The sequence below is a fragment of the Canis lupus genome, chromosome 30 (assembly GCF_003254725.2).
Source record: "Canis lupus dingo isolate Sandy chromosome 30, ASM325472v2, whole genome shotgun sequence".
Taxonomy (NCBI): Eukaryota; Metazoa; Chordata; class Mammalia; order Carnivora; family Canidae; genus Canis; species Canis lupus.
In genome coordinates, this window is record NC_064272.1 from 9,684,807 (window position 1) to 9,701,324 (window position 16,518).

The window sequence follows — 16,518 nt, forward strand, 5'->3', positions numbered from 1 at the left end:
TAAAGATATAAATCACATAATTTTGTATTTTCCTTAAAACTTTCCAAGTTTTCTGATTAATTTAGAATAAAATCCAAAGACTTTTTTTTTAAAAAAAAGATTTTATTTATTTATTCATGAGAGACACAGAGAGAGGCAGAGACATAGGGCAGAGGGAGAAGTAGGCGCTAGCTGGGAGCCCCATGTGGGACTCGATCACCTGGATCCACGGACCTCAGGATGTCGCCCTCAGCTGAAGGCAAACGCTCAACCACTGAGACACTCAGATGCTCCTTCTTTTTCTAATATTCCATTGTGTCCAAGAGCAGGGTCCTTACATTGGTCTGTTCCCTGTGTCTGGAATGTCCTTCCAGATGACCACAGGATTCTTTCTTTCACATCCTTCAGATTTTTCTTCTGTCATTTTCTCAGCAAAGACTAACTAGGCCATATTTAAAATTTCAACACCCTCTCTACTCACTTTCTATGCTCTCTCCTACTTTATTTTTTTCTTCTTAGCTTATCTGATATACATATCACTCAAATTATTTTGCTTATTTTAAATTTCTCTCACCAAGTGCCATGCGGTCAGGGCTTTGCTTGTTTTCTTCACTGCTTATGTCCCTCCTGCTTAGAACAAAGCCTGTCGTAATAGGTGCTTACCTAGAAAATATTTATTAAATAAATGAATACTTGCACAACTCCCTCCCTCAGTTTCTTCAAATCTAGTCAAGTGTCACCTTATCGGTGAGGCCTTTCCTGGAGATCCTATGTAAAAAAACACCTTTCCCTCGACATACCCCAAAACCATTACTGTATCTTACCCTTCTTAAAAAAAAAAAAAAAAAAATTGCAGTCAGCACACTCAACAAATTATTTATATTGTCGCTTTCCCCTTCCCTATAGATTCCAACGTCCATGAAGACTGGGACTGTATCCTCCGGAACCTTAAAACGGCACTTGACTCTTGGTAGGTACTCAAGTTATTTCTGACTGACCGCAGCCTCCCCACTATCACGAACACTGCCAGAGCGGCCATGAAGTTCCATCACAATCGAGAGAAATTTGGAGCGCTCCAAACTTCTCCACACTCCAAGTGCCTCTTTGCCGGCAGCTGCAAAAACACCAGGGTTCCCCATTTCATTTCTGCCCCTAAAATTTAAGTACAGAATCGACAACTCGGGCCAACGCAGCGAATACACATACTCGGCAAACTCCGTTACAAACTCCGCGTTACCCGAAACGTGAACGTATTTACTCGCTTCGGTCCAGCTTGCGGCGGCGTCCGGGAACAAACGCTAGTTGCTGGTAGCTGGGACCTGGCCTCACCCGGCCGGGAGCGGCGCCCTCTCGGCGGCCAGGCTCACGATTGGCTGAGGCACGTCAGGCACCGCCCCCGTCGAACAGCGGCGCGCACGGGAGGGGCCGCGTCGGGGGTGCGGCGGGGCGACACGGGGCGGAGCGAGGCGGCCCGGGCAGGCGGGGTCAGGCCGTGCCCCCTCCCGCCCACCCGGCTCAGGATTGGCTGAGGCACGCAGGCCCCACCCACGCCGGCCCACGGCGCGCGCATGGGCGGGGCCGTCCCGTGAGGCCCGTGAGGCGCGTGGGGCGGGCGGGGCCGGGTTGGGCGTGTGGTTGGGGCCGGGGGTGCTGCCCTTGGGCGGACTTGCTAGGCTCGGGCGGTGGCCGAGGGATGGCGAATGTGCGAGTGGCCGTGAGGGTTCGGCCCCTCAGCAAGAGGTAAGTCTGACAGGGTGAGGACTCCTGAGGCGTCAAATGAACTGAGAGGAGGGCGAGGTCTCCGCCTCTCCCTCAAGTGATTCTTGGCGCGGAGAAATCTGACACAAAGTGGCCCGGGGCGCCAGGGTCCGGAAACCCTAAAGGCCTGCCGGGACGAGTTTTCGGGTCGTGTGCTGGGGCGTAGCGGTTCCTGGATTGCGTCAGTGCTGGGGTGCGCTGTATCCGTGTCCCTGGAGTCCTCAGAGCAGGAGTTTTGGGGTACAGCGGCTCAAGTCTTGATGCAGAGTTGGGCCTTTCTCACTGAGTTTCCTGAGAAGGGCTGAGAAAGTACGGGGAAGAGGGATGGACAGTCTCCTCTCCTTGGTGGCTCTGGAGTACCTGTGGGGATTGGGGCATCATTGCGTGTGTTCTTGGGCGCACATGGGTTTCTCTCCACAGGTGGAGAGAGCCAGGTTGTAAGGCGTGAGAGGGACATTGAGGCCCAGGGAGATCGTGGTTCCCTCCTATGCTAGACGGCAGAACTGCGAAGTGGAAGGAAGTTATTCTGATCCTTTTCCTCAGCGTGGTCACGTGTCCATTTCCTCGTGGGTGAATCTGATGCAGCACCTCTCAGCTCTTGAGGCAGCCATTGTCCAACTACATAGTATCTTACCTTTTTCGCTGATTTTCCACTCCTAGGTTTGGGAAGTCAGAGAAGGGATGGTACTTGAATTATTTTTACGTGATTCTCTATGCCCAGTGTGGGGCTTGAACTCACCACCTTGAGGTCAAGAGTAGATGTTCTACAGCTGAGCCAGTGAGAGGCTCCTGAACTGTTTTGTTTTTTTTTTTTTAAAGCTGGGTGATGGGCATTAAGGAGGGCCCCTGATGTAATGAGCCCTGGGTATTCTATGCAACTGATGAATTATGGAAAACTACATCTGAAAAGAGTGATGTACTATATGTTGGCTAATGGAATTTAAATAAAAATAAAGAGCTTTTAGAGTTTGCAGACAGGTGAAGAAGGTGTAGAGAGCACTCTGGAAAGAACACTGAGAACAAAGGAAAAGGACTTCAGCTGTTAGAAAATGGAAAAGTTTTGGTGGTTTGGTGAGAGGATGCCTAGAGGGAGAGGAGTGAGGAGGCAAAGCTGGCAGAGTGTAGTTTGGGACCAGAAAACATATAGTGGAATGATTTGGGAGGTTTAAAATTTTCTAGGGCATAAGATGTCGTAAAAATTGGACAGAAGGATCAAACAATGCATTGTCTCCCATAACAAATTTGGTAGTAGGGGGAATTATATTTGTCCCTGATGTGGTGATTGGTTTTGAGAAGTCATGCAACTGACAGAATAGTGTGGAGAACAATGGGATGAGAGAAAGAAACAGGAGAACAGAAAAGAAAGGGAAAAGACAAAAGAGATATGATGGAGAAAGAAGGAAAGCAGCACACGCCTGAACTGCTGGGTTTAGGTTGCTAAGTGGCTTATGACATCTGGCTTCTATATTACTGGATGTGGTTACTGAGGATTGGAGTTTTCAGAGGATTATTCTACCTTGGAGGTAGCCTCCAGCAGATCTTTTTGCAAAACTCTTCTTTTAGATTACTCAGCATAATTACCTTGGCCACGCCTAACAGTAACTTCTCAATTCCTCGAGAGCTAGGAATATCTAAATAGTGTGGATTAGATTAAGAAAATGCTGTTGAAATGAATTACTTGCAGCCACAGTAGAGAGTAATTTATCTCATCAGACAAAAGTGAGGGGAAAAGAAGGGTACAAAAGCTTATTTACTTTCAGGTTAAGAGTCTTCAGCATCAAGAGGTAGAGTGTCAATACTGCAGATACCCAGCTGTGAGTAGATTATTCCAGGCTGAAGATTCAGGAGCAAATGTGGATAAACCCAGTGTGACCCTCCCCACCTTGCTAAGAAGTCGAGACTACTCCCATATTCTCAGAGAATCCTGCGGAGATGCAGCTATACTCCAGAGTTTATTTAACTTTCACCATCTTTTTTTGAGGCTCATCCGAATGTAGGGACTCTGCTCATTATATGGTTTGTTCAACCTTCAAATAAGTCATTGGCACAGATTCAGTTAATAATCATTAGATCTGATGATGTAGGGACCCCTGGGTGGCCCAGCGGTTGAGCACCTGCCTTTGAACCAGGGCATGATTCCAGAGTCCCAGGATCGAGTCCTACATCGGGCTCCCTGCATGGAGCCTGCTTCTCTCTCTGCCTATGTCTCTGCCTCTCTCTCTCTCTCTCTCTCTCTCTCTCTGTGTGTGTCTCTCATGAATAAATAAATAAAATCTTAAAAAAAAAAAGATCTGATGATGTACTTGGGAAGAAATCTCAGAGATCATCTCGTTTAAGCTTCCATTTTTTGTTTTTCCAGATGAGAAAATGGTCTCGTTTAAGGTCTAAGAGTAGGGAAAGCCAAGTTTCCACTCAGTGGACCAACCAAGCTGCTCCTTCCTGAGATTACCAAAAAGTTGTACTTCTTGATCAAATGCCTGTCTCCTTCGTAGGATTAGCACTGACCATTAGTAAAATGATAATGTGGGAAATGGTTTTGATTCCCTCCTCACTCTTTATAGTTTCCCATAATTAGAAAGTCTGTAGCTAGCTCATTATGTGAATACTGTCCCTTGTCTATCCAAAATCACTCATCATTGAAGGAACATGTTCTCTTCTGCCAATATTACAGGCTTTGGAATACTCCCCACTGTCTTGTCAAAATTTACTGTTCATATACTATATTCCTTTTCTGTGTGTGTGTGTGTATGTGTGTTTTAAATCTGTAAAATAGGATAACTAATGTTTTTTTTTTAATGAAGAGTCAATGAAAGAATAAATTAAAAATACTCAGGGCTTGGCTCATTTTAAGTGTCCAATAAAGTGTTAGCTATATAATTTTTAACGACTATTTTTATTACTTCTTAGTTGCTTTTTTTTTTTTAAGTTACAAATGATGAGTAATAAGTGGTAATGACTTGCTTATTTACCTGCCTAGGACACTGATTCTCAAATTATAGTATGCAAACAATCCATCTAGGGAGTCTCTTATAATGCAACTTGGTTTTGTTTTTTACCTTCCCCCCACACCATAATGCAACTTATTAACAGAAATTACAATTAATAAACCCCACTATCTCATGTAATTCCAATGAAGGTAACCTGTGGACCACACTTTGAGAAACATTGTTCTAGAAGTAAATGTGTAACTGAGGATTTACCCCTGTGCAAAGGGAAATTCATCCTAAGGAATGAATGCCTGTTGGTTGACTTCAGGACCCAGAGGCAAGTGGCAGTATTGCCACTCTGCCACGTGCAAGGCTCCATCTCTGCAGACTCTCATTCTGTGGCCAGCTCCCCAGTTGAGGTTAGTGCCCTTTCTTTCTGTTCTTCTCAATTTTAATTCTCCCTCATTTTGTTTTAGAATAGCTTGGAATCACTAGGTTACCAATGACAGTGGTCCAGGCCAGGAAGGAGCAGCATTTTCCCCTTATAGTTTGTATCTTCCAAGAAGTCAAATTTAAGACACTTCTTTTCAGGCTGCTTTACGTGAAAGAGTCTTAGATGAATCCTCAAGAAAGGGCATACTTCAAAAAAAAATTAGATAATAGATTTGGAAAAATCATGGTATCATTTTTCTGTTTCCTTTATTCAAATTTACTACAATCTATGTATTACTTTTATAGGGGGAGGAGGGATAATAAAACCTACTTTAAAATGGAGAAAGGAAAAATGTTATTTTGTAAAATGTTAACAACAAAGATGAAAGATTTTCTTCAGAATTGTCAGGGGCTGTGTGTGTGTGTGACTGGTTTGTGATCCTGAGGGACTAAGAATATTTCTGCTGCCTTAAATACTATCTAGCATGAAATGTCAAAGAAAGAGTTTTAGGGCCTTGAGGAAATTTAACAAATGTTACTACGTGGGAGAGGGAAATTTCTTATCCAGGGCTTTATTCCAGGCTTACTAACCAGTTTAAAAAAATAATCTTAAATGTAAAGACCTTTGTCTCAATATGCCTGTTCTTCCTTCCCCAAATTCTCAAGGTCATATCCTGAGAACCATGAGGAAAGATAAAAATGAGACAGAACATATTTTCTTAACTTTAAGGTCCTGGGCTAGGGGTAATTTAATTGATTACTTTCATTGTAGTGGAGGAAATGCTAACAAATTTAATTTTTATCTGTTAACATTCTGGCATTAAGCACTTTAGCTAAAGGTCTTGTTATGAAAAAAGATTTCATATATAGAATGGAGTATAGTCTGTTCATTTGGGCTTCAAATATATGGGTCACTTGGATTAAGCCACTTAAAGTAAATTTAGGGGTTGGTTAGTTGTTAGCATTGTTACTACATAACCACAACATAGGAAAATTCTTGAGGATCTTGGCTCTCATTCCAATTTAGGAAGATGAAAGGATTTGGGAAATATGTTCTCAGTATCTCAACAGAGAGTACTCCAAAACCTTTTTCATTACTATCCATGCTCAAAATCCCAAAGAAGATGAGAGGGGATGCCTTATTGTGTGCTTGATGAATGAAAGATACTCTCCAGAGTTTCAAGGTATGAGTCCAGGCTTTCTGGTCAGATGTATCTTGGTTTAAATCCCAGCTCTGCCATTGCTTGATATGTGACCTATGACAAGTTACAAAATTTCTCTCGGCTTCCATCTTCCATCTGAAAAAATGAAGATATGGTAGGAAACCATGTCAGGAGGGTATGTTAGTGGGAAGATTGTATAAGATGAAGTATAATATGTACTGTACCTAATACAGTGCCTAGCACATGGATGGTGCTCAGTAGTGGTAATTCTTAGCAGTTCCAAAGCCAAATTCTAATGATCCAGAGAAGCATGTCAGCCAGGGACAGCTACTTACAGGGACAGTAGGGAAACATTTTGTTCCAGTAGCGCTGATCTCAGCTTCTCTTTTCTTGATTTTTTTTTTAAAGCAATGTTTCTTCTCATATGGCCTTGGGTCTTATTTCTAGGGAGATCAAAGAAGGGGGAAGAATTATTGTGGAAGTTGATGGCAATGTGGCAAAAATCAGAAATTTAAAGGTAAGCCTGAAATTGTTTTCCTTTTATTACAGGGGCTTCTGGGATGAAGATATGCATGTGAATGTGTTTAGGGTAGGGGCTTGGGAGAGGGAAGAATTTTATACAAAACAAGTATAAGCATAAAGCAGGAAAGAACTACAGGGATTGCAGCCCAAGTTCTGTCAAATAGGATGCAGCGGTTTGGAAACTGGTCAGTTACTGTTTGTGGGCATCATGGCTAGTGTAAGGCATGCTGGGTACATCCATGGGTATATTTAACTCACTAGACCACCAGTTACACTTTGTCTCAACTCTCTCATGGGATATCACTTAATATAGACGCATTACTACAGATTTTAGTAGCATCAGATCTCAGAAGGGTTGCTATCCTGAGTTGTGCTGCACAGTTTCTTTTACAGATCTGACTGACCTTTGAGTCACAATTGGACAAATACTGGGAACTTCCTTCCCCACCCACCACTCCCTCCTAGGGCTAATTTCCTCCATCCCATTCCTCCGTTTACCAGAATAGCAGAAGTGGAAGGGGTTCTTTCTTTCTGGGCCTTGGGAAGTGGAGAGAGACAGGGAAGCTGGCCTTGTGATTGCTGCTGTAGACAGCTTGCAGGTGGTATTCAGCATTCCTGAGAGCTGAGGAAGCTGACTTTTTGGACCCCAGGCCTATCAGCCATCCCCACTTCTGTGATGTGATCTGTTTCCTTTTGTAAGCAGCTTTCTGCTAAAAGAGAATAGGACCTGCAAAACTTTCAACAGGAACTCCCCAGGGACAAAAGACTTTTTTATTCTCTGCAGTCTCTTATTTATATCACTGTTGCTTACATACTTCAAGGGCTTTGTTCTGAGAGCTGAGAGTTTTGTTTTTTAAGAATCAATCTTGGCCAAGATCAAACTCAGATCTGCCCCCTGCACACCTACTTAGTGGCTTACTTTCTTGATGTTATCCACTAAGAATTTCTTAGTCATTCTGATAGTCTCTTTCTACCGTAGTTTATGGTCACTAGTGCTAGGGTTTGTTTATCCCTGTCCAGAGTCTAAATATTAAATAGTAAGATAAAACATTTGTGACAGTAATACCATTCTCCCTGTACCTGGAGGTCAATGTGGTTCCAATCTCTGATCCTACCCTCATCTACCTTGGGCAGTTGAATTGGTCCTTGCTATTGTGTCCATTGTGCTTTCTAATTCACTGGGGGTAGATACCCAGGGACCTCTGTGAAAGCCCTAGGTTGGTAGTTTGTCAGGCCCAGGCACTGAACTACTCATGCACTCTTGGTATTCTTTACAGAAATACTTGGAGAAATAAATGATAGTGATAAAAGATAGTGATAAAAAAATTTTAAAAAATGATAGTGATAAAAAGATGCTTAGGAGAGAGGGAAAGTCTTTCTCTCCTAAGCTGTTCTGTGCTTGGTTCATATGTAGGCAGATAGGTGATAGTACTATAGACAAACTTAATTCTCTGGAGCTTTTATTTGATGATATGAAGACAAAGTTTACTTTTTTCCTTTTTCAGGTAGATAACATAAATATTTCTCATGACCAGTCCGGATTGCTCTAGCTATAGTTGGGAGGAATCAAATGGCATTGGCTAGATTCTGATATTATGATAGAGAAGATTCTACCCTATGTTTGATTTTAGGTGGACAGTCGACCAGATGGCTTTGGAGACTTCCGGGAGAAGATTGTGGCATTTGGCTTTGATTACTGCTACTGGTCAGTCAACCCAGAGGACCCTCAGTATGCATCTCAGGATGTGGTAATGTCATTTTTCCTTCACTTTCCTCAGTGCTCCCTAATTGGATAATTATTGGGAAATTAACATGGAATTGGGGCCTGGCTATTTCTTTCTTTAATAGTTTGGTCAGAAACTAATAATGTTTTGATTTGAGAAGTAGTAGTGAGAGGCCATCAGTTGCAGAAAGAACAAAAGAGATGGGAAAAGACTGCTTGAGTAGGGCATAGAAGTTGGCTAGTGTCCATTTAGACTTGGGCCTTAGCATGATTTAGGTGGGTACAAGTTAGTTCAGGTACTGTTCTACTTCTATGGCAAGAAAATGGGTTCATGGCAAACTTGACCTGTGCTGTATACAGCAGAGAGGCTCAGGGATTCTAGAGGCTAGTATCTTTGGGCCTTTTCTTATGCTTATGGTCCTAGGTTGGGCATAAAAGGGCTACACAGCTAGTCTGGCAGCCTGCAAGAGGTGAACTCTATTGATGTGCTGAGGATTGAGAGCACCAGCCAAAGCCTCCCTGGAAAGGCTGTCATCTTTCTTGTGTCTGGTAGTTCTACTTATCTTTCTCATAAGCTTCTGAGTAAACAGGCCTGGCCACATGGGTCTATGGGGCTTCTATCTGTTTCTGTAAAGCAGCAGCGTTGTTCTGGTTTGAGCATTGTTGGTCACTCCCCATCATGGGCTTTACGCTTTGCCCATCATCGTATTCACTCCCCATCATGGGCTTTAAGCCTTGCCTCATTCAGTTAGATGAACACAGACTAAAGTGAGAACAGAGGCTTACCTTAGCAGCTTCCAGGATATTTTCTATGAAAGCCTATCCCTAAAATTAGAAAAATCATTTATTTGGTCTTTTGTGGGCCAGTATCATCACACATATGAGAAAAACACTACAGGAATATGGCCTTAGGAAATACCACTGGAAATGGAAATATTTTGGGGGGAACCGTGGACAAATATTGCTTATCAGTCTATAAACTTTTTTTTTAAGATTTAATTTATTTATTTGAGAGAAAGTGAGAGAACACAAGTGGAGGGGAGGGGCAGAGGAAGAGGGAGAGGCAGACTCTCTGCTAAGCAGGGAGCCCAACTCAGGGCTCCATGCCAGGACCTTGGGTTCATGACCTGAGCCAAAGGCAGATGCTTAACCAACTGAGCCACCCGGGCACCAAAGTCAGACTATGTACTTTTGTTTTTTTTTTTTTTTTTTTTTTTTTTTTAAATTTATTTATGATAGTCACAGAGAGAGAGAGAGAGAGAGAGGCAGAGACACAGGCAGAGGGAGAAGCAGGCTCCATGCACCGAGAGCCCGACGTGGGATTCGATCCCGGGTCTCCAGGATCGCGCCCCGGGCCAAAGGCAGGCGCCAAACCGCTGCGCCACCCAGGGATCCCTGTACTTTTGAATAAAAAGCTAAAATATACTTTCTGCTAAGTGTTTGTTTTTTGTGAAACTTTTTCTGATTATGCCAAAGAAGCAACTATCAAGTTTGAGTGACTTAGAGGATAGTATTGATTTTTTGCTGCTGAGACTTGTGGAGATGATTGAATAATTTTAAACCATGGAAGTGTAATCCCCCCATTCTTCTCTTCTGAGGGGAACATGTGGAAACAAGACTCTAGACCACTGTAGAATTTGTTATTGTGGGCCCCCTTTGTTGTAATACGAGCACCCTATATTTGTAGTCACAATGTGTTTGCTGTAAATGCACAGTAGAAAAGGTCAGTATGGATATTACCTAATCTTTACCATATTTTCTGTCCTTTGGAATATGGAAGCACTGGGAGGTCCAGGCTTGTCTTTGGCCTTGATTTTCATCCTAAGACTCAAGCATGTATGAGGTGTCTGGTTCCTGATGTTTGTATTTGTTCTACTGAGATCATCATTGGTGGAGAGCCAGAAAGGAGCTGATTTTCAAATAAGAGGATGGGACTCCTACAGTAGTTCACAGTTGTGACTGTATATGTGTCATAGAAGACAGTGGTCTTATTAGTAGAAAATGTGAGCTTTCCAATGGCTGTTTCAGCCTTTCCCGGCCATAGCATATCTAGAGCCATTTTTTAAAAAAATATTTATTTATTTTAGAGTGAGAAGGAAAACAAGGGAGAGAGAGTGTGTGCACACAAGTGGGGGGGAGGAGCAGAGGGAGAGAGAGAATCCTTGAGCAGACTCCTTGCTGAGCAAGCAGGGAGTCTGACATAGGGCTCAATCTCTGGACCTGGAGATCATGACCTGAGCTGAAATCAAGAGTTAACTGCTTAACCTTTAACCGACTGAGCCATTTAGGCACCCTAGGGCTATTCTGGATACAAGAAAAGTTAACCATTTTATGTAGCATTTGATAGATCAATAATCTGGGTCATTAATGTTTCTAAACAGAACAGAACTACTTATCGGTATATATCTCAACAAACTTGGGTATAATTTTGGTGTGAGGCTCACATTTTATACCTTAAGTGTATAAAAATAATGTAGTGGGAAGCCCAAAAGTCCATAGAGGAAGGGAGTTCATAAATATGATTCTTCTGTTGACTGATATGGAGTTCAATGGAAGGATCAAATTGGATTTCGACGGGAAGCCTGTGCAGAGAGATAAAACCGATGTCCCCTGAGATTTATTCTCACTTGTTTATTAATTATCTAAGGCCCTCATCAGTCCCAAGGGGAGTTAAAGTAGGAGACAGCAAGGAAAGAGCCTCTGTCACAAGTTAAAGTAGGGCCTGAGATCCCTGAATGATAGTAGGACTCATAAACACATGATTTGGTCAGAGAGACTTATTGCTTTAACACAGAAATTGGAGCCCAGACTTAACTCTAAGGTCACCAGGGTAGGAAGAGGCAGAAGGCAGACTGTCATAAAATCACAGGATGTGAGGTGGAAAGAATTTTGATGTCATCCAGTTCAGCCTTTCCCAAAGTACAACAATCTTCTCTGTAGCATTTGTGGTTATATTTTAGGTAGTGGTGAGAGGGGACAGTTTTATTGAAGTATATAATTTAGATACAGTAAAATTAACCTTTTTAGTGTGCAGTTCAATGAGGTTTTTTTTTTTTTTTTAGTTCTATGATTTTTGACACAGTTGTGTAGCTTATGCTATAATCATTGTATAAAACAGTTCATCACTTCCCAAATTCCTTCATGTCCCTTCAAGTTCTCCTTACCTCCAGCCTCTGGCAACTGCTAATCTGTCTTCTGTCCCTATAGTTTTTGTCTGTTCTCAAATACCATGTAAATGTAATAAAATAATAGTATGTAGTCTTGTGAGTCTGGCTTCCTTCAGTTGGCATGATGTATCTGAGATTCATGTCTGCTGTTGTAGTATCTTATTCTGACCTTGATTCAGACTTATTTAAATCATCTACTTGGCCAGAAGGAATCTCATGGCTTTGGAAGCACAGATTCTAACTGCAAAGAGCAAGGGCCCAAGTCCCTGGAGGATTGTGAGGAAAGACTATCCCCACTCTCAGAAATGCAGCACTGATTTCAGAATATTCAGATATTGGAGGGAAAATGTTTGCCCATTGGATGTACAGGGATTTTGAGCAATGTTATAAGCCATTGCTTGATAAATGTTGGTAAGAATGCCATCTATTTGGTGTTGGTGCTGCCTCATTATAGTCTCTTAGGATGTTACAGCTTGAAAGGAACTTAGCAGTCATCTAGGTTAGGGCTTCTCAACCTCAATACTATTGATGTTTTGACCAGATATTTCTTTGCTGTGGGCGTCTGTCCTGTGCACTGTAGTATGTTTAGTAGCACCTTTGGCCTCTACTCACTAAATGCCAGTAGCAATCCCAATCAGGAAAATCAGAAGTATTTCCATCCCCCTCATTTTCCTGATACAGCTGTTTGATTTATATGGCATTATACAGGACCCATGCCTTATATGTGGTCTTTTCATTGCATTATACCATTCTACTTCTCTCTTTTCTTTTTTAAGAGTTATTTGTTTATTCATAATAGACAGAGACAGAGAGAGAGAGAGAGGCAGAGACACAGGCAGAGGGAGAAGCAGGCTCCATGCAGGGAGCCCGACGTAGGACTCAATCCCGGGACTCCAGGATCGTGCCCTGGGCCAAAGGCAGGCGCCAAACCGTTGAGCCACCCAGGGATCCCCTCTACCTCTCTTTCTATATTTATTTTACAGCCTCAGAAGATAGGTTCAAGATTAGCATTTCTTAATGCTTTAGCACTTACTAGTCCTTAGTGGTGACACACTTGATAAATAGATCAGGCATGCACAAACATGGGCCTCTAGAGAACATTTCAGCTACTGTAAGTTCTATTGAGAGGCAGCTTTATTTGTTAAATATCAATAGATTCTAAATGTTTATCATTCCATTTGATTGTCTCCCAAATCTAAGTCCTTACTATTTATTCTACTTAATAGATAAGGAAATGAGGTACATAAAGGTTCCCAAACTTGCCCAAATCACTTAGCCGGTAGGTGGTGGAGCTGGGATTCAAATCCCAAACTGTCCAATTCTAAATTGTATGCTAGCAAAGCCTCACAGATGTTCAAAAGAAATCTCAGTCTACTAGGAGACTTGGTCATTTCTTCATATTGTCTGATTTAATCCCTTCAGCAGCCTAAAAGGTAGAAGATTTTATCCTTTTATAAAATTCAGACTTAGGTTACTTGATTTGCCCAAAGTCACACAGTAAGAAATGAGTCTTAGATTTGCCCACAGGGTTATCTGAATGCAAAGTTCATAGGCTTTGCTCTGCTGTAGTGTACAAAGGAAGAAAAACTGAGTGGGAGAGACATATATGAAAAAGAAGAGATGGTAAATTAGGAAAGAGGAGAGAGGGTGAAGGGGAAGAAAGAGAAAAGACTGTAGTGAATGGGGCTGGTAGAGCATTATACCACCTGTCTTGTCTATTACCCTGTGATCCTTGTGTAATCATTAGCTTCCCATTCTTTTTTTTTTTTTTTAAAGATTTTATTTATTTATTCATGAGAGACACAGAGAGACAGAGACACAGGCAGAGGGAAAAGGGACCCGATCCCAGGACTTCTGGATCATGCCCTGGGCTGAAGGCGGCGCTAAACCGCTGAGCCACCCGGGCTGCCCTAGCTTCCCATTCTTAAGGCAGCTTGTTATTCATCTAAATTGTTTTTTTTTTTTTTTTGGTCTTTGTTGGACTTGCAGCCAAGGCTTTTCTTCAAAATTGGCCTACATTTTATCTATTTTTAATCCATATTAATATTAATCTACTTCTCTGAAGTTAGATCTGGGTTTGAATTCAGGCATAGCCACTTATTAGTTGGCTTACTTTAGACAAGTTACTTAAATTCTCTGAGTCCTGGTTTCTTGAGCTTGAGTTCCTGTGTGGAGGAAATGAAATAATTATGTTCCCAGTCCAGGGCTTGGCAACTAGAGTTGATAAGGAAGGTCCTGAGTACTGTGGCTTTGTTCCGTGTTGTGATTACCCGATCACAGTATGAGAGAAGTTAGGCCCATGCTTCTAAGAGTTGAACTAGATTTGAAATATCCCTCTTTTGATTTTGGTTGTGATCCCTTCTGGATCAGCATGATCCACTTGGAAAATTAACTTCCCTCCCTTCCTCCTGGTCAGGAATATCTCTTGGAGCAGGAGTCCTCTCCTCAAGTGTACTGTGTTTGGGTAGTTTTGTGTTTGTAAAACTTTCCATGAAGAGCATTAGCTCAGGTTTCCTAAGAAGGACTGTAATTGGCTGTCAAAACAAGTGCAGACTGAGTCAACAGCACGTCCAGGAACAAAAAGCCACCCGGCCCTTTGTGGAAAGCAAGTGCTTCTATTCTCCTGGGAATCTTTATTTTAAAATGGTCAGTTATTTGGCTGAAACACAATACCTAAAACACTTGTGCCTTTTCCAGATAAAAAATCATGTGAGTGTGCAAGAGATTTCCTTCCCATAACCTCTGAATCCAAAACTGAAATTATAGCAGCAGTGTGATTGTGCTTTTATTTTTATAGTATTTATTTAATTTCCACAATGCACTGAACACCAAACAACACACAGTGCATCCATTGCCCACCCTCACAGAGCCCTGAAGGGAAGTGGAGAGTGTGTGTGTGTGTATGTGTGTGTGTTAACACATTCTTTGGTGAATATTTTCTTCAGTTCTAGACTTTAGTTTGAGAATGTTAGAAACTCCAAGAGTATTCTGAGGAAAACCCCACATACCTCTAAAAATGATTGAAGGGCTGACTGTAGAAAGCCATTATCAGTATAGTATACCTTGTGTGCATCTGCATGTGATTATTTAATGAAGAAATGTTGGTTTATAGAGGAAAAGACAGGTATAATCTCAAGTACAGAACATGATGATTTTAACAGTTTATGGAGCATTAGAACCAATTGGCCTTTAGTTCTATTAGGATAAAATAGAGGATTTCAAATTAAATTGCAGAGGATTGGGATGGGCTCAGTGGGTGGTTGAGCATCTGCCTTCAGCTCAAGACGTGATCCCAGGGTTCCAGGATTGAGTCCTGCAGCAGGCTCCCCATAGGGAGCCTGCTTCTCCCTCTGCCTATGTCTCTGCCTCTCTCTCTGTGTCTCAAGAATAAAGAAAATCTTTTAAAAAGTAAATTGCAGGGGATTGTATGTAATTAGGACATGAAGAGTAATGTGCAGAATTTTTGAATCCTGATATATGGTTGCTAAATATTTTGACTTTAGAATACCAGAATGTTGAGGGGTACCTGGCTAGCTCAGTCAGAAGAACATGCAGCTCTTGATTTTAGGGTCATGAGTTTGAGCCCTGCATTGGGTGTAGAGATTACTTAAATAAAAACTTTTTAAAAAATCCAGAATGTTGATATTAGAAGAAATGCTGGAGACTATTCAAAACTCTATCTATCTATCTATCTATCTATCTATCTATCTATCTATCTATCTATTTATTTTTAAGATTTTATTTATTTATTCATAGAGACAGAGAGAGAGAGGCAGAGACACAGGCAGAGGGAGAAGCAGGCACCATATAGAGAGCCTGACATGGGACTCCATCCCGGGCCTCCAGGATCACGCCCTGGGCTGCAGGCGGCGCTAAACCGCTATGCTACCGGGGCTGCCCTCAAGACACTTATTTAAAGATGAAGCTCTTGAGAGACAAAAATAAGTCAAAGAATTTTTTTCTCTTTTTTCTCTTTTTAAAAAATATTTTATTTATTATGAGAGACAACAGAGAGAGAGAGAGGCAGAGTCACAGGTGAAGGAGGAGAAACAGGCTTTGTGCAGGGAGCCATATGCAGGACTTGATCCCGGAACTCCGGGATCATGCCCTGAGCCAAAGGCAGACACTCAACCACTGAGCCACCCAGGCTTCCCAAATTTTTTTTTTTCTCATTGGCTAGTTCAGAGTTGTGGTTAATGTTTCAGGGAAGTGCCAGGGAAGTGTTTCTTGTTTGCTTATTCTAGTGACAAGGATCATGAACTGCAATACAGAGGTTCCCACATGGCAGGAAATACCCTGCTTAGCAGAATCCCAAGGAAATCTCTTGTTCCTTAGAATGGATCTATTTCTGGCTCTTTACTCAGTCAAGATGAAGAAATGGGCACTGTTGTTATCTAGTAGCGTGGGCAAGTATTGAGGGCCTATTCCAGATTCTCTAATGTGACCAGGCTATGATTAGATACTCCTGCCACAGAAGCAGTGTTTCTTTCTGGGAACCCCAACCCATTATAAGATGAAGGCAGGGACGCCTGGGTGGGTCAGTGGTTGAGCGTGTCTGCCTTTGGCTCGGGGCGTGATCCCAGAGTCCCAGGATCGAGTTCCACATTGGCCTCCTGGCATGGAGCCTATTTCTCCTCCCTCTGCCTGTGTCTCTCATGAATAAATAAAATTAAAAAAAAAAGGCAAATGATCTAGTTCTCAAAGTAAGTAGAATGAGGTGGAGAAATGGACTGTGACCCTCATTTCTTTTATGCGTTACAAGCTTGGAGTGTGAATAAAGGCTTTGGGAAAAAAGTAGAGAAGGTGGAAGAATTACTAAGACTGAGGGAGGGATCTTAGAGGGGCAA

The 16,518-nt window shown here is 42.2% G+C and overlaps 1 protein-coding gene across 3 annotated transcripts in view; it reads left to right on the top strand.

Moving 5' to 3' along the window:
* Nucleotides 1-1,561: 1,561 nt before the first annotated feature.
* Nucleotides 1,562-16,518, top strand: part of STARD9 (StAR related lipid transfer domain containing 9) — a 134,496-nt gene continuing 119,539 nt past the window's right edge. For 2 of the 3 annotated variants that reach the window (XM_049103984.1, XM_025473050.3), the window contains exons 1-3: nt 1,562-1,719; nt 6,707-6,776; nt 8,413-8,529. In XM_049103984.1, the coding sequence (XP_048959941.1) occupies nt 1,673-1,719; nt 6,707-6,776; nt 8,413-8,529 (234 nt within the window). In that variant the 5' untranslated portion in view covers nt 1,562-1,672. The remainder of the gene's footprint in view (nt 1,720-6,706; nt 6,777-8,412; nt 8,530-16,518) is intronic. The other variant, XM_025473048.3, reaches the window with a different exon arrangement.